Source organism: Morone saxatilis, unplaced genomic scaffold (genome assembly GCF_004916995.1).
Source record: "Morone saxatilis isolate NCDOM2014 unplaced genomic scaffold, NCSU_SB_2.0 Contig2, whole genome shotgun sequence".
Taxonomy (NCBI): domain Eukaryota; kingdom Metazoa; phylum Chordata; class Actinopteri; family Moronidae; genus Morone; species Morone saxatilis.
In genome coordinates, this window is record NW_023339762.1 from 13152786 (window position 1) to 13177894 (window position 25109).

The 25109-nt window shown below is 41.9% G+C and overlaps 1 protein-coding gene across 2 annotated transcripts in view; it reads right to left on the reverse strand.

The window, feature by feature from the left end:
- reln (reelin) overlaps positions 1–25109 on the reverse strand; it is an 88342-nt gene that overhangs the window by 22461 nt on the left and 40772 nt on the right. For both annotated transcript variants that reach the window (XM_035665514.1, XM_035665513.1), the window contains exons 4-22: positions 20258–20328; positions 13396–13428; positions 13185–13263; positions 12938–13034; positions 11410–11461; positions 10152–10260; positions 9406–9646; positions 8956–9101; positions 6906–7057; positions 6656–6771; positions 5476–5684; positions 4868–4996; positions 4638–4747; positions 4356–4422; positions 3860–4093; positions 2649–2810; positions 1686–1922; positions 1323–1515; positions 429–541 (exon numbers count right to left, since the gene is read on the reverse strand). In XM_035665514.1, coding sequence (XP_035521407.1) covers positions 429–541; positions 1323–1515; positions 1686–1922; positions 2649–2810; positions 3860–4093; positions 4356–4422; positions 4638–4747; positions 4868–4996; positions 5476–5684; positions 6656–6771; positions 6906–7057; positions 8956–9101; positions 9406–9646; positions 10152–10260; positions 11410–11461; positions 12938–13034; positions 13185–13263; positions 13396–13428; positions 20258–20328 — 2550 coding nt within the window. The remainder of the gene's footprint in view (positions 1–428; positions 542–1322; positions 1516–1685; positions 1923–2648; positions 2811–3859; positions 4094–4355; positions 4423–4637; positions 4748–4867; positions 4997–5475; positions 5685–6655; positions 6772–6905; positions 7058–8955; positions 9102–9405; positions 9647–10151; positions 10261–11409; positions 11462–12937; positions 13035–13184; positions 13264–13395; positions 13429–20257; positions 20329–25109) is intronic.

The window sequence follows — 25109 nt, forward strand, 5'->3', positions numbered from 1 at the left end:
AATAAAGCTTTTTGTATACCCAAAGATACTCTCTCATCCCCACTTTTTTTTCTGTGCTTTAAAATTGTGATTGATGCTGAAAAAGTATTGTGCAATATTAATATTACTAATATTACTTGTGAACAAAGCATGCCCCGCTTTTTTAAGTGGAGTTGAGTGAATGTGATATAGCACATGTTCATAGCTGTGTAAGGATTTGTGTGTCAGTAGAGTGTGTGTGGACATGTAGCCATTAACAGTAATAAGTGTGGATGCTTCCTAGTGCCATCTTTTTCCAGCTTTACGTTATACACCTGACTACATTTCAATGTATTATTCTTGTTAACAGCAAAAAACAGCATGAAACTAAGATCAGACAACAAATTATCCCAGAGTGCACTTCATGAATCTTCCCTTCCATTTCTATTATACAGATGTACGTCACTTACCATGTCTTTTGAGGCAGAGACAGAGTGATACGTCTCCAGTCTTTGAACTCTGATGGGTGGTAGACACTGGGAGCCGTAAACTCAGAGCAGCTCGGCATGCCAGGCAGACAGGCCTACGTGAAAAAAGCAAGGAGTTTCATTACAATACATTTTTTATTAAATCCATCTAGGAGGGAAAGGCATTGCTTAATGTTGAGTATTCAGAATTCATAAAACAAACTTTTCCATCTATAATTGTGGATTTTCTATTTTGTAGCAAAATTTTACAGTAACGAAATGACATACTGCAGACACACCCTGAGGCTGCATTAGCCCAACAGTATATGCTTATAAAAGACTAATGCAGGATTATAGTATCTCTGACCTTGAACACTGGAAGAAAGCAAGGATTAACAATATAGGACATTCACTGAGTTACATTCTGCACTTGCCAGATGACAGCATTTTCATGCACATGGGAGAATTAGAGAAAATTCACTGATGGAGGACTCATTATGCCCTATTCAATTCCAAAGGCAATAAAAATCTTGGCAGATACTTTGGTGCCTTATGAATATTTATGAGCCAGTTGTGATCACAGAAAATCTTTGTTGAATCATGGGAAGATAATCTGCTTGCTGATTCAAGTATTGCCATGTATTTGCTAATAGTAGGATGATAAAAAGTAACTGCGATAATTTCTCATCTGAAACAAAGTGCCACATTTAAAGACTCTCATTATTTACACATTATTACTGAGGCTGTAATGAGTAAATCAATATTCATGATCATGAATAAATAATATTTCCTTGTCTCTATCCACGATGACTTAGTCACTTGCCCGTGAAAACAAAAGGGGTCGGATGTTAACAATCACTTTACATGGGGAAGATGAATAGGTTTCACCATCCTTACCTCTTTGACCAGGTGCCAGGTGAGACCATGATTGGTTGAAAACTCCAGGCGGACCTGAGTGTCAATGTGAGGGGAAGGTTCGCGGCCACAGCCCATGACCAATGAGAACTGTAGACTGTAGGAGGCTCCGATCTGCATTGACTGAGTTTCCACGTAACGGATACTGGAGCCAGGGCTGGGCTCACCAGAGAAACTAGAGTACAACATGGAGGAAGAGAGGATGTCAAACTGTATGTCATATGCTGCACTATGAATTAAGAATTGACAAATATCAATCATGTTTGGAAGAGAGGACAACTTTTACCCAAACAAAACATTCAAATGCCAAATAATGACCATGAGTGTCAGAGCCAAGTCTCCTACCTGAGGGTCCAGTCATGCTGGCAGTAGGGCTGCACGTGTCCAAGATAGAAACCAAGACTCTGGGTGACATCCAGCACGTTGCTGAAGTCGAGACTTATGGTGTTGAACAGCACAGAGGTCATGCTGATTTCATCCAGGGCCCACACATCGTGACTACGACCTGAATGGTATGGCTGCCACCAGCGGAACTGCACTCCAAATTTACGGGCACCAGATGGGAGTTCGACTGACACAATCCTGGTTGGGGGTAAAGAGTTTATGAAACTGAGCTTTACTGACACTTAATGGAAACCGCACAAATATAAAAATAGTGAGATTTGGGGATAGTATGGATACAAACCGTTTAGTTGGAATTAATCACACAAGCTGACTAAACTGTGACTCAGACTCTGACTTCCATCTAAAGCCCACATAAACGCAGTCTGCTGTTTGTAAATAATGACCACTTGGACAATCTTAAATAGATTCTGACATAATGCAGATGGCCAAAATAACCAAGATGTATGAATACAGCATCTTATGTCACTCCTTGGTTTCTTATAGCCCAGTCTATTAGCCAGAAAGACCTTTTTTTCTCTTGGTCAATACTGATTCCTTTATCATGCTGTTCTGGACAAACAAACATGTTGATGCAATAAGAATCAGCACTTGCACCTGCAGGTCAGATAGTTTTGTAGACCTTGTCCCTGACTCACTGGCCCCTGTTGACCTTTCTACTACTAATGAAAAGCTCTGAGACCCAGCCTGTGCAGCTGGAAGCCAGCCCACTTTGTCTTCATTACACACATAGATGGCACTAACTGACTCAATGGGTCCCAGTGGCTTTACACCTCCAGCACGCCATTAGCAGTGCAAATGTGTGTGTTAATGGAGTTATAGTGTCTCTGTGGAATCATAAGCATACAAGTGTGTGCAGGCAGACACGCACATCACATGCACACACACTCTAAACATAGGAGGTACCTTGGCTCGTGGAAGCCTTGGTAAGCATAGTGCTGCAGCAGTGTCCAGGTGATGCCGTTGTCTGAGGAGTAATGCAGTAGGACACCCTCTCCTGGCTGGTCTGGGGCTGGACATGAGCTAAGGGTGCTACGGCTGCCCAGGCGAAGTGTAAACTGTAGGTACCTGCGGAGAATGAAAGCAAGAACATGAAAGAAAATAAAAGCAAGAAGGAGTAGGTTCAGTTGGGGAGAGAAGGGGAGAACAGTTGCAGTTGGGACAAACAAAGTGGAAAAAGTGGAAAAAGTGGAAATGACACAGAAAGAGAGAAAAGGGCACGTTGATAAATGAGAAGAAGAAAAACATAAGGTGACCAAGAGTGTGTTCAGGAAGGAGAGGTGAGAGAGAAAGGGGTAAAAGGGTAGATAAACAGTCATGCAGAGCAGAGAGGTGGGAGGGAGGTGGCAGGATGATGGATGAGATGATTAAATGAATGAGAACAAGATTAGATGAGAGGAGGTGGAAGGAAAGAAAGAGTTACTAAGAGAGAGAGTGAATGAGAGTCAGAATTCATATCCACGTAGTCATGTTAACTGTACATAGCACTAATGCAGCGTTAGTTTTCGTCCTCTTATGTGTTCGTTTATGTTTTGGCCAATATATTATCATCTATACTAATGAAACATTTATTACAATTTCCATAATTGCCAGTCACCCCCCAGCTCTCTCTGTCCTTGGCTGTGCTTTCAATAGTGCTGCAGTTTCCTCTTTCAGGCAGCTGTTCACTCAATCAGCCAGGAAACTGGCATTAAATATGGCCATCAGGTGGCACACTGAGAGCCGCAACAGGCACAATCAATCTAACACAGATGCCATATCTAACTTCATCGCTGCCTCTCTATCTTTCTCTCTCATATTTTCATCCTCCCCTTTCATCTCTCCTCTCATCTGCAGTCCTCCCTATGATCATAATCCATCTCCTAGCATAGGAACACAGAGTATGAGGGAAAGAAAGATTGACGAAGGAGGAGAGTGGATAGCTGACTAGCTGGAACATTTGCAGTATAAATCACAAGTAAAGACACTTGATCAAGATATCTAAATCTGCTTGTGTGCATGCTGATGTGTATGTATATGTTTGCACAAGAGCATACACATGCCTTCCCTCATATCTCTGCTGAGGCCTGTATGTGAATGAAACAAGTTGCAAGTTTCGTTCGCAGCATTTTCATTACCTGGCCTGGGAACTATCTAAAGGAGCGGTGACCAAATGTCTCCTGCTGTCCCTGTTGAAGACCAAGGCCTTGCCACTGGCCAGCACCCCACAGCCGAAGCTGACCTCAGCCCCACGGAGCGAGGAAAAGCTGTGGTAGGAGGAGAGGCGTGGGCTGGAGAAACCCTCCGACAGGAAGGCCGGGAAGGTCTGGGAGGCAAGCTCACAGGCTGGACCACTGAAACCTGGGTCACATCTGGGAAGTGGGGAAAGGAGCGGAGAGAGAAGAGGAGAAAAAGGAGAGGTAGGAGGCAAAGAGACATTAAAAAGAGTGAAGGATATAAACGAGAAAAAGAAGACAGAGATAATGAAAATCCATTAATAAATCATAACCATAATACAATTTGATTAATTTTGAATGGTGATTTGTGCTGTAAGGCATTAGGTGGATAATGAGCAGACTCATTTTGAAGGAGAGACATTGAATTTATTCACTTTAATAAAAAGCAGGTCCTTACTTGCAGCCTGTGCGAGAACAATGTCCTCTCCCAGAGCAGAAACGAAGGCAGGCAGGACCAATATAGACTGAAGCAAAACACAGGCATGTAAATTACATTTTCTTTTACTGAGAAAAGTCATTTTTTTGCATATTTAACTGAGCTATAATAAACTGTATTTTGTAGGTATTATTATTTGGGCCTGAAAGGAGAAGGTTTTGAGGCTGTTTGTGGGTTCCAAGTAAACAAAAAAATTATTGCTTTTCATGAGTCTACTATATGAGCTGTATGTATAGTACTAACCATTGTCTATGGCCCACATGCTGCCTGCTCCAGTGCCAGACTGCTGCCAGCGGAACCGTGTTGTCTCAGTCAGGCCAGCGTTGGGCAGAGGGATAGAGATTCTGGTCCACCTGGAAAGACAAATATGTATATAAATATGTATATATCCAAATATATCTACAGTGACTGATTGACAAAGATATACACACAAGGACAGTCACAAACATACAGAGGTGCAGACTCATTCATACCCGCTGTAGTTGTCAGAAGAGTAGATGGTGCTGTGAGGTAGATGGGGTCCGGCACAGAGCTCTGGCAGGCACTCAGTGTGGAGCAGAGACCAGGAGCGACCCTGGTTGGTGGAAAACTCCAGACTCACGCTACCAAAAAATAACAAAGAACATCTTACTGCAACCTAAAATACTATAAAATGATTGAAGTGCTATGAGCTTAAATTAGGTAAGAAAAAGAGAAAATTATGATGATTTATCCCTTCTTTTCTTTTATTAAAACTGCACTCAAATGACTCCATCAGTTTGAACATTGAGGATTTAAATACCCAGAAGAAATGTAACATAATCTTAAACTCCTTGAACTCACATTTCTTATTCTTAGAGACTAACAGAGCTCAGCTTTCTCTAGATGCTGCTGTATAGAAGCATTATGGCATTATGCTCTTAGGTTTCTTGTGTGCACCAGCTACCATTATTGACACCAAAATAACAGAGTGAATCTAGGGTGTCTCACTCTGTGTGTGGAGGTCTCCTTTGTTGCAGCCAAATTTCATGATTTTGACTAAAAAAGCAGCAATATTTCCACATGAAAGCACTGCCTAACCTAGTTTCAAAATGTGTCACACCTGTTGGCAGGCTGGTAGGAACCACAGCCTAGGTTGATGGAGAATTGAGCAACATGTGTGTGGGTGCCAGGCAGCACAGGGAGCAGCTGCATGAAGTCCACAGCCCATACATGGCGGTTGGCACCCCCATGTGACCGCTGCTCCAAGCAGAACTGGGTGACAGGTGTTTGTAGCTCAGTGGGCAGTGCCACCGATACCACAGCAGGAGTCTGAGAGAGGAGAAACATAGGATAGAATGAATACAACAGACCAGAGGGAAGGTACTAATTAGAAAATAATAATAAGTCTTTACATTTTTTCCAATTACAATTTTCCCTAAAACCCTGTTTTGTTTGTTTGTTTGCTTTGTTTTACCAACGGTTAAAAATCCCAGGATGTTTAGTTTACCATCACATAAGACAAAGAAAAGCAGCAACTCACAGATGAGAGGCTGGAACAAGTAATTGTTCTGCATTTTTGCTTAAATAATATATTAAAGGTCCAGTGTGTAGGATTTAGTGGCATCTAGCAGTTTATTTGCAGATTGCAACTCCTTCGCTTCACCCTATGCTTCCAGGCGCGAAGGAGAAACTACGGTGGCTGCAAAATGAGCAAAATATGTTAACAGCCCTATCTAGAACCAGTGTTTGGTTTGTCCATTCTGGGCTTCTGTAGAAACATGGTGGGTCAACATGCGGCCTCAACGGAAGTTGAACCGCAACATCTGTAGATATATAAGGCTCATTCTACGGTAACAAAAACATAAGAAATCTTCTTTTCAGGTTATTATACCCAAAGAAAAAAAACATATTAATGCATATTATTCCATTTCTGCTAATGGATCCTAAATGTTACACACTGGACCTTTAAATGATTCATTGCTGTTCAAAATACCTCACGATTACTAATCTATTAATCATGTAATACTTTCAGCTCTCATAGAAATATACTGTATCAATCAAGTCTGGGAATGGGAATGTGCTGGTTCAGCATGTTTCTGTAAAGAACAGTATGATAGAGCGACTGTTCAAAAGTTCAAACACAAGCTTTTCCAAAGTTTTGATTTTTAATTCATTCTTCAACACTGCTGTTGTGATTTGGAGCATGCAACTTGTGTGTTGATGGGAACAGCAATTTACTAGTATACAGTAAAGCACAGAGAGCACATCTTTTTTGTGTGAATATGTTGAGTATGTCTCACCCTATAAGAAGAGTATGGAAGAGTGTCGAGCACCACACGTTCTCTCCTGCCTTCAGACCTTCCAAACACAATAACATCGTTCTCATGGGACTCTCCTGGATCACAGTCGCCACCACCTAAACGCAAACACACCTCAAAATGTTAATGCAATGTAACACACAAGGCACCACAAAGAGCAAGGCTATGTACACAGAAATGTAGTATGAAAAGATACTGTAGTATTTGTATAATGGATGAAGGACTTCCATACCCATGGTGAAGTAGAAGCGAAGGTTTCCATAAGATGTGGTATCGAGGTAGGGTGTGCACACTCTCCTCCGGCCCTCCTTCTCAAACACTAGAGCTGAGCCTGACTCAATTTCTCCACACTGGGTCCCATAGGCAGCTCCCTCTATGTCCCAGCTAAGTAAAAACAACACAGATAGGGAGGGCTGGTTTAATAAGCAAAAGAAGTTTCTCAACACAAAATGTTTTTATTTATGAGACAGTATTTCAACAAAATAATAATTCTAAAAAACAAGCCATTCAAGCAATCATTGCCACATGATGTATTACTCTTGAACACTTTAATAACTCATTTGTAGCTCATATTTTTCACAGCCAGGTGGTTTATGGGTTTAATCTAGTTTAAAAGTAACAACAAATTAATTCTTGAGATTAAGTTTAGTTAAAGAAGGTAAATAAGACTGAAAATAACAACATTATGTGAATATATAATTTACGGTTAAATAAATAGAAAAGGAAACAAAGAGCCTATATTTATTGCAACTTTAAGCACTTAAAGTAACTAAATATGAACCCAAATAAGACTTTACTGACATAACAGCACACAGACAGACACAGAGAAATTATAGGATGCAAACACTTGTGTTTATAGATTGCCTCTTTTACACAGCATCTCCCTCTGGAGTATTACTGAAGTCAGTAAACAGTTGCCATAACTCACACCTTGCCAGTAAACAAACACACAATGCCAGCATAAGTCACCTGGAAGAGGAATTACACATACAGGATATATATATACACACGCACACACACACACACACACATGTGCAGACACATATTTCTGCACAGTGGAGAGAGGATCCTCATTAGCACTGACAGAAGTTAACTCAGTGTGTCAGCCCTCTCCTGTGTTCCTCTACCTCCTCCCCTTCCTCCCCCCGTTCCTCTCTATTTTCTGCCAAGCGGTATATACGCTGGTGTGTCTCTGTCACAGCCAGCGATGGGTTAAGTGACACTCAGTGGATTGTAGCATCAACACAAGCAAAAACTCTCCCTGCCTCCCTCATATTATGTGTCAGCCCATGACGCCTGATGGCTGAGAGCTAGCATGCAGTGTAGCATGTTGGCATGCAGCAGGAAAGGTGTGAGGGTGTGGGGCAGCCGTAGAATCACACTTCTGTTTGAGGTCCTTTTCATTGATGGAAAAATGCACTGACAGAGCTGGTGCATGAGGCCTGTTAATTACTCTCTGACAGTTACACTATCTATCATCTCTCCTCTTTCATCTCTCCACCTCTTGCAGGGCTTCTGACAGTGTTTCCTTGCTGTCTGCTGTTGTATAGTGTGTGTTTGCATGCATGTGTTTGTGTATGTTTCTCACTCTGAACAGATGGACTCCTGTCTCTGTAGCAGTCAGAGGTATGGCATTCACCTGTGTCAGCCCCCAAGCTCTTGTGCAACATGCTGAATGTTGCATCACTTGACATATGACAAGTGACAGGTGTCAAAGCACGTGCATGTAGACACACACAGAGAAATACCACAGCACTGATATCCTGTTAACTCTCTCTTTTCAGGCAAAGTCAAATTTATCATATAAAACTGACCCTACATTCATAAGGTTTTCTTTTGTAATGTTATTTTTAATAATTTGAATGTGTTTTATATTTTCAGCCTTAACACTATAAAAGACTACTGCCTTGGCTCTGGCAACCAAATTTGGTATTACTATATTAGCTTCATTGCTGTGGACCAAACTCTCCCTCAGTATCAGGTCAGCTGAGTCAGTGCCTCATTCGAAAAAGCTTTTAAAAAACCTTTAAGTCTGTAATGATTGGCATTTTAATAATGTATTAGTCCAGTGCTTTTTTATTGTTTAGCTTTCATTGTCTAGTTTGACCTTTTCCTGTGATTGTTTTATTTTATTTTATGTTTTTTATGTGCACTTTGTAACTGTGGTATTGAGAGGTGCAACAGAAATAAAGATTACTGACTTACTTATTTAAGATACATTTAGATACAATTATCCAGTAAAGGAGGTGGGGAAAAAAACAAGGCCATCATACTTGACCTACTTTGAGGGTGAGCTTTCAAAGTCTTCCTCCCAGTAGCTCCGTCCCTCCTCACGATGCAGGTCAATGTCTTTGGTGGATGCAAAGCTCTGGCCAACTCCTTCACCACCGTGGAAATACAGGGCATTGCCCTCAGACTGACAGGCGTGCTGGCCAATGAGAACACAGGTATTTACACATGCAACCAGTAACCACTTTTACAATGCAGTGTCTTAAGAAAATCACTCATAAATTAAAAACATCTGTCATGTGAAAATGTTTCCCTTTCCCAAGGTTGAAAGCACACGAAGATAAATTGAGAAAATCTGCCTTTCAAAGGAGTTTCTTTATTATTCTGACTGGTCATTAGCCTTTCTGACATATTTCTAACCACAGGGCTTTGACTATCTGTGACCGAAATCCATGTGTAAAGTAGGGAAGCCATATAAATGTCCCTTGGTAATATCAACGTACCTTGACGGTAGCTCCAGGGAAGAAGAGCCAGTTGGCAGTGTCTGGAGGGTCCAAGTTGTCCTCCATGAGGGGGGCTCTGTGGGCAGCATTGACCAGCAGCACATTGTCCAGCCCCCAGCAGGACTCATAGCCTTCGGAGCCTTGGGGGGCCTCCTGAGTCCATCGGAGACGAACGTCATTAGCCTTAGAGTGATGTGGCAGGGGGAGCAGGTGGATAACGGTGCTGCTGTTGGTAGGCGCTCTAGAGGGGAGGATAGCATACAACATGAGGGTCTTGGTGAATGTGTGTGTGGAAGTTCTGTTTATGTAATAAAGTGTTATATGTGTATGCATTAAATAACTATTATTAAGTAAATAAAATAAGGCTGAAATAGCCAAATATGGAGATAAACTTCATGCCCCTATGATGGAGTGAAACTGGAAAGCAGGCTTCAGAATGAATCCAAATGATTTAGTAGTTGATGTATGTCTACACAAAAGAATAACATGCACTTACTATGGCTAAATATTGTAGTTAGAAGACAGTATCATTACATTATGTCTCTGTTTGAGAGCTGACTAAACAGAGGGAGGCAGGGATAAAGGGATGAAAAACAGGGGATCATAGAGACACAAACAGGAGAGGAATGACAAATTGAGAGGGGGAGGTGTGAATGAGGGAAAAAGAGAGGGCGGGTGTTCATAACAGATGGAAGGACTGTGGGATGGATGAGGAAGAAGGAAGAAGAGGAGAGAGAGAGAGAGACCTGATCTTCTCCAGTGTGATCCAGTCATCTGAGGTGTTGGTGTTACCACTTAGGCTGTATGACACAGTGATGCTGGGGTCTGAATAACTGAACCGACAGGAGCCTGAGCCTGAGGAATACAAACACACACAGAGGACAGACACATATGACCGTTAGCACACCCCTGTTGAGAGGAACAGCTGAAGTAACTGTTTCCTACTTTCTTTTTTTCAACAATTGAATTTTATCAGCAGGGCAATGATCCTTTGTATGCCCTGAGGGGCAGCCAGGCATGGCAGGGTGGCTTCTTCTGACTGATTGCTCCCACATTCCCTTCCTCAGCGAAGTGGAAAATTATGTCTAAATGGTGTCATGGTGGAACTAAGTGATCAGCAGCTTAACAGGGCTGAGAGAAGTTAGGAGGCTGTATGAAGGGGTTGGACAGAGGTGATCGGAGGAGAAGTGCTGATGTAGGACCAAAGACCCTATAGCCAGATAATGCATCTGTGAATGTGTTTCTGTTTGAGAAGTTCGTGTGGGATCAGACTATTTTTGCGCCTTTAAAATGCAGGTTCGAGAGGGTGCTGTGGGAGCTGGTGGGGTGAAGGGTTGCTAATGGAGGAAGAAGGCTAACCCCCACGTCTCCACCTTCCTTCTCCCTGATCCCTGCTCTCCCCTTCCCGTGTGTAGCGTCCATGTAAGGTCAGTGTCCTGCCGTGCTGCTCCATCCCCACTGAATACAGTGGTGCATTAACCTGCCACCACTTCAATGCACCGCTCTACATACATACACAACAGAACTGCATCACAAACTCATATTAATGACCTGCAAACGAGAGCACAGCCAGACAGAACGAGAGATGGGAAAAAATTGAGAAAGAGAAATACAGGAGGGAGGGTGAGGGAGAGAGGGACTGTAGTTCCCATGAGAACTGGTGGATGCATGTAATGGACATGAAAAATACAATACCTTTAAAAACTCTGCCATGGCCTTCTGGGTGTCTTTCCAGAATATTGTAAATCATTCATTATTGTTATAGGAGTGGCAGAGCAGAGAGAGAGAGACAGAGAGAAAAACACAGAAATACACTGTGTACCAGTTGGCTTACTGCCGTGTAACAGGACTATTTCTTGTGGATGACAAAGGGATCTATTGTCCTGTCTGGAAAAGAATGTTTGCACGCAGGGCTAAGATATCTGAACGGGGTTAAAAAGATCTCATGCATAAGCCTGTTACATGAAATCTGTCCAATTGTGCGTGTGGAGATTTAATACTCACCCAGTGCAAACTGCAGGACTGAGGCTGTGCTAGTGTTGAGAGGTACAGTGGCCTGGGGAAGATACACAAGCCAGTTTAAGATATCACCTGTAAATAATCCAGCCTAGTTAAATATTAACTACTAACTTAGGTTGAGGCATTTCCAACATGATTTGCACGTTTGCAAGTTACATTTTTAACCCAACACCAAACTGAAAAGCTTTGTTTTACTGAGGTGGAGGTTTCTGGTGTCAAGTCTGTTTCACCTGTAATCACATTTAACAACGATGTCTGTGTTTTCAACCTCACTGTAGACATTTCTCCATCACTGACAAGTGACAACTCCAACCACTGGAGATAATCATACAGTATGGTATTCATTTACTGTCAATGGCCAGAATGTATGTTCTCATTGTTGATGATTTTCAACTTCAGCTCAATTGTTTGTGACTATTTGTGTGTAAATGTGTCCATGTTTCTTGATGCGCAGGCTTGTTGCACTTGACAGAAGAGCTGCCAGGCAGCAGCATCAAACATTTGGAACAGTGACAGACAAAGCAAATGCTTATCAGAGAAGTACATAGAATCATGAGGCACTAAACACTGCTGACTAGCTTTCATCTCTTACAACAGAATAAATAGTCTGAAAGCAACTTCATAAAGACAGAAAGGGGGTACTGTAAAATATTCATGGTATGATATTCAGCCATTTAAGCTCCCTCTGTTTTCATTTTTTGTTTTGATTTCTTAAACGTCTATGTCCTTTTGTGATGAGAAAAGTAAATTTTTAACTAAAACTGCAGGAGCCTGTAGATGCCAAACAGGTGCAGCAATATTTTGAGTTTAAGTTAGCAGATGAAGTTGTATATACATTTTTGTAACCTGCTGCCACAAAGAATGAAAATAGAACAAACAAATCTTGAGACACATAAAATTACTTGCGTATGTGTGAAAAAAGCGATATCAGTTCTTCTATTTCCACATATCTTGAGCCAGACAACATCAGCTTTTTGTTTTTACCACAAACATGGGACAAATATCAAACTGTTTCATGATATTGGCTCAGTGTTTCCTTTTAGATGCTTTTTGTTTGAGGTAGGCCAGATATATTTGGGTATGTTTAGTCATGCGGAGCCACACATGCAAACAGACCAAGCGCATGTGTGATGTGGGATTTTGTTTCATACCAGCTTGCTTTTGCTCACTAGATGGAGATGCATATGAATGTTTTAGCTCACACTATAAATGGAACAAATATAGAAAGTTGCTAAATGTGCTATTTGTTTTGTTTCTAAATGCAAGCTTTTATTTAAAAATTCTTTGGAATATCAGAGTCTAAGTTCTTTGTTATAATGCCACAATAGTTTAGAAGTTTGTGGAGAGTTTATAGAGATACAGATGTTTAAACATGAGATTCTACTGTGGTTATAGCTTGTATGCTGTAATTTACTGTAGCTGTGGTTGTAGCTACTGAGTGGTTGGCTTGGATGTATGGTCAATGGGCCGTAAAATGTACAGCGGTCGCAGTGTGGTCAAACATGGCAGTTACCAGCTCTCGCTCTCCAAAGGGCTCACAGAAAGTCACCGCTCTGCCATGCATCAGTACACCACATTGCTCCCCCACCTCGCAGTTACTGCATTCAGACCTGAGAGAAGAAAAGAGGAGAGAAGAAAAGAGAAAACCTCTAAGAAGACTGAATAATAACAAAAGTACAATGTATCAAGGGACAGTACAGAAGATGTAGATAGTGATTGCATCTAAGATTACAAAAGGGAGTCGTAACCTTTTCACCTACCAGATGCTCGGGTCCAGCTCTCCTTGGAGGTTGGAGTCAAAGTCGTCACGCAGCACAGCATGTTTGCCGTGGAGCTCCACTATACAAACACATGCACCATATGCTCACAGTTAGACACAATCTCCATGACACCCTGTCTTTTAATGCTGTAATTACCAGTGTGATTATAATATTAAAAGAAAAGAAATAACAGCATGAAATACAAACTAACCAAGGCTAGGTCTCAATGGGGATTCGGTGGGAGCTGAAAGAGAGAGAGAAAAAGAGAGTAAATATTGTTATACAGTGGCAACATCTTGTATGTACAAGTATAGTCTCATGTTTGTCTAAAGCCAGTCCTGGGCCTAACACGCAGGCAGTTACTTTTCTTAGGCAGATCAAAAGCTGGAGAAGTGCATGTATGCACCTTGTTTGTAAAAAAGTAAATGTTCAGACTGCACAGATGTTTCACATCTGTGGAGTTTCATTGTTAACTGCATGAACTAAGTGTGTTAGTCAGTGAGTGCAGAGAAATGGGCCTGTCCTTAAATCATCTCTGAGTGAAACAAACTTTCTCTGTGTCCTGGCTGGCCATGGCTGCAGTCTCCTGGCTGCTGCTGATGTTAATTCCTTTCAGTAATGAAAGGCCGGGCGGCCATGATTAACGGTTCAATGCCAATTAACCGCCATCCTCCCCAGAGGCGCCTGTGTGCTGTAATCTGTGGCCACTGCCTGCCTAATACACTCAACCATCAATCTCTCCCGGGGGATGAAAAGCTCTGAGAAGAGGAGGGAGGTGAATGGAGGAGGGTAGTGAGTGTTAAGATTTAATGAATCAAACATGGGTTTTTAAAAAACACTGGCTCTAACTCAATTACCAAGAACACTTTGTAGAATGCAGTCTGCGTCCACATTTGAGCAAAATACTGTAAAGTTGCAGGGTATGGGTGTGACATTTGTGCTACAAAAGATGGAGGAGGTAGTGCATACTTAATCAGGAATTTTTGATAGATTAGTTTGGTGGAAGTTATGTTTTATTAGCTGGTACAAACTGGAAAAAAGAGATGGGAAAGGTGTGACAAATAAAGCAGTTCGGTAGACGTCATTTACTAAAGTCACATGCTTTGCTGACAAAATGACGTACAATGCTATCTGGACACATTTGTTTTTGTCTTGTTAAGCAAATAGTAGAGTTAATGTTGCACAGCCATATTAAAGAATTTGAGTTTAACCTTGTTTCATGATCAGTCAGTGTTGAGTGGCAGAGTGGCTTTAACCAAAGTGAATGCTCATTCCCTTTGGGCTTTTTACTCTGCTCTTGTATTTTTTAAGACCTAACTCCAGACTGAAGAGGAGGATAATCTACCACAGTGTTCTCCATCCAGGATGAGCATGCCCACCTGATAAAGCACACTGAGATAACACAGAGAGGACTCGTTCCAAAGTTCCATTTCAAGTTATTTAAGACTTTATTTCAGACCTTACTGCAGTTCTAACATTTCCTTGAAGAGAGAAGCTTACGTTTGAAAAAACCCATCTAAAACTCCTAATAAAAAGCAGAACCTGAAAACAAAAGGTTTCTTCCTATCGTAATGGCTCTGCAAATGTCTTTACTTTGAGCTCAAGTTTCACTGACTTTAGCTGTCCTTATTTCTCCCTATTCGATCCAACTGCTGGGCACTTAGAAAATGGATTTATGATTCACAGAGCGCTGGTAAAGTTTCATGCTGACTGTAGAAGTTGAAGTCTTAGTGGCCTGTATGACAGAGCTGGGCGGTTCAGTGGCTGCGACTGTTGCTGCTGCTCGGGTGGGCCATGATGCTGGGCTCGGGCTTGACGATGAAGCCCATTAAAAGCAGATCAAAGGGACTTCTTCCTCCCTCTCCGTCTCTCCGTGCTCGCTCCCTTCCTCGCCCTCTAATCCTCCAGTGTGTGCTGATTCAAAACATGTTTAGAGGAGCTATCAATCCCAGCATGTATAACTCTCTCATGTTTCTTGTACCTTATTAACATTCTTACTAAACTATAATAACAATGAAATATGCAGTGTGCTCAGTTTTTATCTTACATATTTAACCTGAAAAGAGTGTGTACTAAAACATGATTCCTGGTAATACACCCTTTCAAACTGAAATACAGTAATGAATGCTTGGTTGGTATTCTGCTCTCTTCAGTCTTCTCCCGCCTCTCTCTTAAACAAACTCTTTTAAATCGCTCTCAGTCTTTCTATTGAGGCCATTTGGCTGGAGAAAGGCCCAAAGATTTTTTTTTTGGGGTGGATAATCCCTTCAAGCTTCCAAAAAGGCCTCATTTACAGTTTCCTTTCTCCATGCTTCATCACGCTCTCCTGCTGTCTCTCTCACTTGCCTTCTATCACAATCTCTCCCTCCTGCCTACCCCTCCATCCGCACCCATTCTGTCTCTCTCTGCCTAACCCTCTGCGCATCAGGGGCAGACAGTGGCGCTCATTTCACTTGGATTAATCCCCTCTCACTTTCTTAAAGACTTCAATTACTGCCTCCTCTATTTGCGGCTCATCTCTGCTAATGCCTGTATCTCCCTGGCCAGGGCTTATACTCACAAGCATGCAGAGGGACACACACACACACACAGAAATGCACACATACACATATGGCTTTGCCTTCCACAGCTGACCCAACTCTCTTTGCTTTTTCGCTGCTATGCACAGGCACACATATAAACAGGAGCAACAGAAAGGAGGGGATTCTCAATAAAGTATGCCGGGACTAAAATTGGATGGGTGCTGATGAGCCGGGTTGGGGTGATACAAGGAGGGACTAAATGAGCATAAGCTTTGGCAGACTCAGACATCTCGGCACAAAGAGCGCAGGGCACAAGTCATGTTAAATCTTCTCCCCCTCGTCTCTCCATCTTCCGGCTCTAATCTCCTCTCTCTCCTCCTTTTCTCCCCACCCTGTAAACTGCTGCCACTCTTCCCAATCTCCCTTGTTCTCCTCTCGTTTGCTCTTTTTCCCTTCGTCTGACTCACATCCTTGACGACGTGAAGCACGTTTGAAGTTGAGTTGCTCCCGTCTAACTGCAGGTTGCAATTACTGACTCACCAGGACGCAGGATGCTATTGTTTTTCCTTCTACAATGACTAGAAAGAAATGGTTCTCCAAGGTCTGATTGCAGCCACTTGACTCCACTCAACGAAAACTAGGGCCTTTGTGTGGGCTTCAATTGGCATCATTACAATAATCATAGGTGAGTCGAGAGGAGATCAGCAAAGAAGTTAGACTCACTACAATTTTCCAATTTCCATGTTACCTTTCCTAGCTGTGTTTTTACATAAAGATGGAATGGAACGATAAAGATGAGACATATTTTTCTTTTTAAAGCATTAAATGTCTCGAAACATAAGACTGACTTATTTTTGCCTTTTTGTGTATCTCTTACAAAATAGTAAAAGAGAAAAAACCTTAACGGCAGAAGAACGCAAAAAAAATAAACAAGACAAAAGAGGGTTCAAGGAGACAGTCAGGATTCAAGATGGGATGTAAACTAGATAGCGAGGTCTCAAGGTTTCTTGCTGGTGAGTGATGAGGGATGGCAGGCAAGTGGCGTTCAGCCAGGCAAGCAGGCTGGCTGGCAGACTGGGTGGGTGGCGAGGAGGTGGAAGAGTGGAGGCCACCCGTCCCTCTTCTGTTGCACTGTGATCAGGCGTCCCTCAGGGAGCAGTGGCCTCTTTGAGTTATATGTCCCTTTAATAATCCATCTGGGGTGCAGTGCACTCGGCCAGGCCCATAAAGACCTGATTTATTCCCTTGCTGGAAATGAGAGGACCTGGCGATGCTGGGCAGAAAGCAGGGACTGCTGGCCCTGCTGTCAGGGGATAGAGCTGATGGACGGCCTGCAGCGCCATTCAACACCCACAAACACTCCACCCTTTAGCAGAGTACCCTTTCCTAGTCCACCCCTACCTCTCCTCATCCCCCGCCTTTGCTCAGCTCATCTGCGCTTAATAAGTATTTTTATGGTCGCTCAGTAGGAGCAGAAATATACTTCTGTTTTATCCTCCTGCCTGTCTGTTCATGTACTTGCAGTCATTAAAAACTGTGGCGGTGATTTGCATTTTGCTGCGTCATGCTTTAAAGCATCTCTAGGAGCCTGTCCAAACAATTTGGCAATGTGAACTACTCTGTTGTGCTATGCATTTCATTTGGTTGCAGCAGTATTTGTCAAACCCCATTAGTTTAGTCTTCTGAATCTCCAAGTAAAAAGAAAATATGGGTATTTTTTCTGCACTGGTTGTTGAGTAACGTTACAGGGTTTAGATCAAAGCAAACTAGAAGGAAGTTGAAGGGATGAATTGGATGTTGAATGCAGGAACGAGATGAAGAAGGGTGCTGGCACAGCAAAAAGAAGCTGTGAGAGCACAGGGGAGAGCAATGTGTCTGGGACCAGGCTTCCCCCAACACTGCTAGACAGATTAGTTTACACATATGTACACACACACACACAAATCCAGCCTTTGCTTATGTCTCAGCAGGCTTTTAGGGGCACCAGAGTGACCATTAAAACAAACACCTGTCTCTGTGAACTTGCAGGGAGGCTTTCTGTTACTGAGAAGCAAAGTGCTGCATGTCAGTTCCACAGCGAGTTAAAGGCTTATATCTCTCCTCTTCTTTCTTTATCCTTAAATCTCATATTTACATTAGAGTTTATTCCTCCATATCTTTATCGTGCTAAGCTCAAATCCACACTCCAAAGTTACCTTCCTTTTCCAGCTCCCTGGCTAATCCGCCCATTTGTTCATAAAGTCTTCACCCTGGCTGATCAGCCCTGATTGCCTTCTTATTTGAGCAGCTTGCCCTATGATTCTCTCCCTCCATCCCTTCCTTTCTCCTTTCCTCCTTCCCTCCCCTCTCCTCAATGGATCATAACCCTGCTTTAGATAGCTTTCATTTTTCCAGCTCTTCAAAGCTTGAGTCTTAAGCATATGAACTTCTGAAGTGTCTTGAGCTGGCCCTGTATCTTTTATTCCACTCTGAATGCTAATGCCTAGATTTGAAGTAACTTTGCTCAGAGCAACCTGCACTCTCTTTGCCACTCTGCAGCTGAATTTGAGATGGTAGCCTATTTGATCCTGCCAGAAGGGAGAAGTCTACAGACCTCTGTCTCACCTGCTGGTAAGTTTTGCTGAAGGAACTAAGACAATAATCATAATTTATGTATAGGTTTTCACTATTGGTTTTTTTTCTGAGTTGGTTTCTGCATTGTCACACTTACTCTGCACAGTACAGTTTGGTTGCAACAGAGTATGTTTTATGTTAAAGACGTTATTGAATTTCATGATTGTCAAGAATGTTTTTTTTTTATCTGCATGCTCTTTTGAAGTTGCAGGTTTTGGTCTGGAAAAAGGAAGAAGGAGCGGAGAAAACTGACGCTTGTCTCTGAACAATCCACAAGAGACAAGAAATGATCAGACCCATTTCTGTTTCTGTTTCCTCCTCTCTCTCATCTCTCCTCCATCTCCTTTCGCCTTCTATTGCCAATGGCATGTTCATTTCTCATTTGTAATTCAGATTTCCTGGCGTAGTTTAGCAACAGAATGACCGTTCAGTTACTGGCCGTCAAATGAACTTGCCTACAACAAGGTCGGCAACCCGTTCACATCTACTCCTTCCCCACTTTTATTTTGTTAATGATGTTTAATCACCTGCAATTTATGACCTTCAGGTTTCTCATTACTACTATCTTTTCATCCCACCAGCTTTGTCCTTCTAACCTTCTGTCTATCCTTTACTTATTAGAGAGAAACCATCATTACTGACTAATTTATAGCTTTACATCCCTCAGCTATCACTCCTTATATCTGTTACCACTGTCTCTCCCACCTTACGTCCCTCTGTACCTCTTATACCGGTACGTGTTCTCTGCAAATTACTTTTTTTTTTTAAATTTCCTTACTGTTACTTTCTCTGTTTGCTCCCATTCACAACTTGCCTCCTCCAAGGCCTTGTAAGGTCTAAATCTCTACTTTCCAGCTTGTCTGCTGTGAGTAGTTGTGTGTTAGTGTGATACTGCAGGGCCTTGGCACTAAACAACTAAATGACTGTTGTTGGCTGCAGATATTTCATTTGCAGAGGGAGTAGACTGGGGCAGTGTGTCAGTGGTGGTGAGAGGATGAGCTCTCAGGCAAGGAGACAGAGGAGAAGAGCCTTGCCGCTCTCTCTCTGTCACTCTTCCAGGCCTGACTGAGGGCTCTGTGCCCTATCTTTTCCAAGTGGCATGGAGCCATGAAGTTGAGCACTCTCTTCCTGGCATGTGCTATAATCATCAGTAGTGTCTCCAATGACCTGCTGAGGGACACACTTGTCATGAAGAGTCCCCAGAGACTTGCCACAGAGGTTATTTTTTTCTAATGAGACTAAGTATGTTTTAAAGTTGAAATTTAGCAGTTTTTGCCTGCAAAACAGGTAGTGAAAAGACCCCAGTAGCAGTTAGTGTACTTCTCCACTTTCAGCATTAAAGTCAAATTTGATCTACAAGGAGGAGTTCTTGAGTGAGGAGGAGGCTTCTTTCCTGTAAACAAGCAATTATACACACTCAGCATGCAGAGTGGGACTGCTCTGTCTGTCAATAGCTACTTAAGGCTGTCACAGAAAGTGGATGTAAGAAGTGTCGTCCATAAAGCGTAAATCTTTAAGCAGAGAAAGAGAGAGAGAGAGGGAAAAAAAGCTGTGTTTAGCATAAGCTGAAATTAAGCTGGCAATATAGGACATCCAAATATCTCTGGCTCTGGCTGCATCATTAGGCAGAAAGAGAGCCAGGAAGTGCTGCAATGCCACTGTCATGAAGAAGCAGCATATCAACCATACTGTGTCATCCATATCCTGACAATCCGTGCATGTGATGGACAGTAATGGCAAGTGAGAAGGGGGTACGGTATGTATGTTGGTGCACATGTGTGCTTCAACATATAGGTATCTATTCATGTATGATATTTCCCTGGAAAATGCAGAATATGTGAATATTTCTGTCATAAAGGGTGATATTTCTGTCATAAAGGGTGATATTTGTGCTGTCCCTGCTATTGCTAACTCACCTCCCTGCTATTGCTAACTCACCTCCTTGCTCACAGAGCTGTTGGGCGAGAGCATCCTTGAAAATGATCTGTCCTCGATGTGTTGCTGTGGCTCTAAGAGAAAGAAAGAGAGAAAGAGGAGAGACAAAGCATTAACACAAACAGCACTGAGGAGAAAGTTAATTGTTCTTCCCTTATATATGAATATCAATCTGGCACAGATGGCATCATTCCCCACTAAACCCAAATGTCTTCGAGCATCCTACATAAAAGAGGACATTTTCATTATTATGATGTGACTTTGAGGTAAAAACAAAAAGGAAAAAAACAGGCTTCTGTGAGGCTAAATTTGCACCTGTGGGATAGGATAATATGACAAAAAAGAGCTACAGTGAGCCGGGCTAACAACACATACACAGCCACTGTCATCTCACAAGTCAGTAACTGGTGAGCAAAGTTGGAGGTCTGACTGCATATCCTCTGACTAAGGATACTTGTCATTTTGTCATAAGTTTTGACAGCTATATTTCAGCATTCACAACATTTTTGTGCTCATACTATATAAAATAGTGTCTGTTATCGAATATCTTCCAATGTCATCAGTTCCGTGCACTACTGCACTCTTGCATGCCAGTGTAAATCTGTATGTTGCGTGCTGTATGTATAGAATGTAATATGAATTTCCTTCCGGTGGCCATCAAATGCATTATTCATTTGAAAAGGGAGAGAGCTTTAAAAATCTAAGAGGGTGAAATGGCTCAGAGTGCAGTGGGATCTTTTACACATTGAGACATGCTCTACTGTACTGTAGACATGTGGAAAGAGATCCACTCTCATTTGCAATAGCAGGGGTACATTGGTAAAGATGCATGTCATCTCTTCCTATAAAACAACAATAACCACAATACTACTGCTTCTAATATTAACAACAATAATAATAATAATAATAATACATACATACATACATACATATACATACATATAATGTTTATGTAAAAATATTGAGATTGAGGTGGAAGGAGTATGGGAGAAGCTGCAATTCCCTGAAATGAGTTATTGGAAAAAGTTAGTATAGTAAGTAGTATAGTTTTAGAGCCCTAGAGCCTTTTGTAGCTCATTCTGGTCAGTGGCAGCAGCAAAATGGGATGTGTAGTGACTCCAAGAAAGAAAGTCCTGTGCAAAGGGAGACCACAGTATTTTTTTAGATGTCTAGTAAAAGCTGTATTACACCACCCGGACCTGTTTTTCCCCCACATAATACACAGATGGAAAACAATTGGAGCAGGACTGAGGATAAATATCACAGCCGTGACGTGTTTCCTAAGTGATGGGCTTGCTGTATTACTGCTTGTCAATCAAGGAGAGTAGGGCACTCGGGGTCTTGTCTCATTTGTCTGGCACTCAGACTTGTGTCTAATGTTGCTGATGTGTAATTTGGCTTTGCTATTAATTATGAACATCAACTATAGCTTGTAATTCAGAGCACGCTAAAATACACACAGACACAGAACTATGTGTGCCACCCACATATAGTGAGAAAAGTCCCTTCAAGGGGCACTTAAGTGGCAATAAGAAGCCATTTAAGGACACACTGTTTCCTCAATGTTAAGGGTATTCCCAGGATCCAGAGACATTACACAACATTTATATTGTCTAAGTCAAGCCAGTAGACTCTGAGTAACCTCATTGTGATTTCAAATTCACTATATGTCAAACTTTATGGAAGTGATTCAGACAGTTGGTGTGTGTGTGTGTGTGCCCACATACTGTACATTACAACACAGACCGAGAAGAGGAGAGGAGAGGATTAAAAATAACCAAAACTTTATGGGGTGTACATAATATGATGGGTTCCTGAATCAGTAAGCCCCACATCCATTTTGCAGACTTTCTCCTTCTTCATTCGTCTTTCCTTCCCCACAATACCATGTGGATATTACCTCGCACCTCCCAAACTCAACCCCACCCTGGTGCTCCATGCAGACTCAGGCCTTTTATGGGTGCCAAGGCATTTACTTGTTCATCTCAGCTCATGAATAATGAATAGGTCCCTCATTAATTAGTAAGGAGCTCTTGTGCTTATGCAGAGCTGGGGAGAAAACATACTTAATTACACTCATATTTCAGAATTGGGTGAAAACTAATTTGAGTTTGGTATTATGAATAAAAGATGGCGCGTAACGAACAGCGGGTGGGGATGTAGGAACAAGGCCCTTAAATATTTACTAAACACGGTCTCAGCTCAAGTTCACTAAACAGATTCTGTTAAATGCCAGGGGACGGGGGACTTCATCAAAGAGCACATTTGACCTCACACACCTCTTCTACAAGCACTGAACATACACACATCCTTGACAGTAACCCTTACCAAGCCAGGTAGGAGTAAAATGCTGTGCAAAGCTGACAGGAAAGGAGGAACTATAAAAATGTAGTCCAGCAGTCCTTTAAGTGAAAAAGTATTATCAACTAAATGTACTTGTACTGTATGTGTTATGCAGCAGAAAAGCCCCTTTCAAAGTTATATTATTATATTCTTTGGGGATTCTCATTACTGATGCAAAATGTATAAGATACAATTTAATGTTCTAGCTGGTTAAGGTGAAGCTTTTAACTATTTTATATACAGTTGGGTTGTTTAATCTATAACAATGCATCAATCTTTATAAATAATCAATAAAATGTTTTGTTGGTAAAATCTTAATTCACAAAGAAACTGTCCGACAAACGCAATGTTGTAAAAAGTGCAATATTTGCATGGGAATACTCAAGAAAAGTACAAGTAACCCAAAAATAACCCACAGTAAATGTACTTAGTTACATTATACCACTTCTGCCAAAACTGTGAAAGCTGTGTGGTGTTTTTAAGAGAAATCTTTTTAAAATGCAATTATGCAAGAAGTGTCTTTGAAATTTCCAGAAGCACTTGTCTGTTTCTAATGATGTTGTTTTCCCTCCCTCCAATAAATACAAAGGCATCTACTAAACAATGACGGAAGAGATATATTCAGTGGGAAAGAGTGTGTGTTCCTTTGAAAGTGTGTGCATGTTTGATTGGTCTCTCTGTGTGTGACTTAATAACATGTATGTCATTAAAACACTAGCCAGGAGAGGACATTTAGTCTGAGCCGGAGAGTGTGTGATCGGCACAGCGCGACGCCAGCGTCTGTCCTGCCGTCACACTCCAGCGGCTCCTCAGCGTGTGTCTCTCATTACCGTCTCCACTCTGGGAGAGACACACACACACACACACACACAGAACAGCACTGATACACACAAAACATTTATTGAACATCTAAATGTTAATTTGACTTTCTTTTGGGGGGAAAAAAGCAATTAAGGCCCTAAACGTATTTGTGTTTTTTTTCTTTCTCCTCTCTCCCCTCCTCTGATTCAAACGAGGGATCATTCATCTTGTGAAAATAAGTGTCATCCTCTCCCCTCTCATTAGTCTAGAGGAGCAAATCTGAGAGATAGGAAGGAGAGAGGGTTTTAAGAAGATAAAGAAAAAGAGAAGGATTGAGTGAGAGATATGGATAAATGGAGGGGGAGGGGAAGGGATAGGTTGGTTGGTCAGAGGAAATAGAGAGGGGGGTTAGATGGCCTTGTCTTTCAAAGTCCACAATCTGCTGTCAAATAGCAAGGCATGCGAGTAAGGGCAGAGATACAGTTCACACACACACACACACACACACACACTTCAAGCCACATATGAGCTTTAACATGTATGCAGATGGACAAGCTGTCACTCAAAAAGCTCCCAAAAGGGCCTGGAGTGGGTAATTACCAAGCATGTCTTCCATGTTAGATTACATGTTGCTGTCGGCCATAAGTATCCCCCAGGAGCCAGCTTGACAGCTCCCTGCTAACCACACACACACATACACACAGACACACACACAGCAGGGAACACTGATGGCTGATTTACCCTAAAGTCATATACATGCAGTTAAAAAAAGCTACTGCTATCTTAAAGACAGGACTACACACAGAATTCCGACCACACAAACCAACTCATAAAATGATTTCCTCTATTCAAACAAACTATTACATCTTAGGGTGGAGAACACACACGTTGCCTCGCTCTTCTTCCCTCGTTAGACGACTCTCCCATCCCGTTCTCCTCAAATCCCAATTAAAAGCTCATTTTCTCTCCCAGCTCTCTAGGCCTGTTGGTAATCATGATTAATATGAGGAGTTTCAGTGGGGTGCAGTTTCAGTCGCCAGCGCTGATTTGGTGCATTTGGACCTAGCCCTTAAAATAATACACTCTAATTGGTTGATTTATCTTCTGTGTTGAGGACCAGCTGTGGTTATGGCGACACAATCAAGGTTGGGTAAAAGAATGGACAGGCAAGAAGATTAGAAGAAAAGACAGAACAATGAGAGAGGCAGACTAAAATGGGAAGAGAGAATCCACTGCTTCAGTTATCTCCAGAAAATCCCTGATCAAGAGCTTTGATGAAATATAAAACAGGGTTTCTTTATTTCAACCCAACCTTGATATTTTCATATCCGTCAGGGCCTCAAAAGGTGTGACTGGCTTTGTGGAATCACATTGCTCCCACCCCCACTCCCTCCGCCCCTAAATTAATTAATTGAAAAAGGCTCTTGGAGAACATGAAAATTTAATGAAGCTCCACAGAGGAGGGATTTGGGAGTTGTTTGGCAAATTACCTGCTTGTTAGCACAGGGTCATAGAGAGTTACGGCACCAAATACAGCCAGAAGAAGTGCAGTTACTGCTCGTATACAGCCAGCAGAAGAGCAATTGACCTTGACTACTGTTAGTAATAATTAGGGGGATTAGCAAAACAACAGCAGTTAGGAGTAAATATATGAGGAGGGGGTAAAAAAAAAAAAAAAAGTCGAAAAAAGCTGTTGATTTTTTTGTTGTTG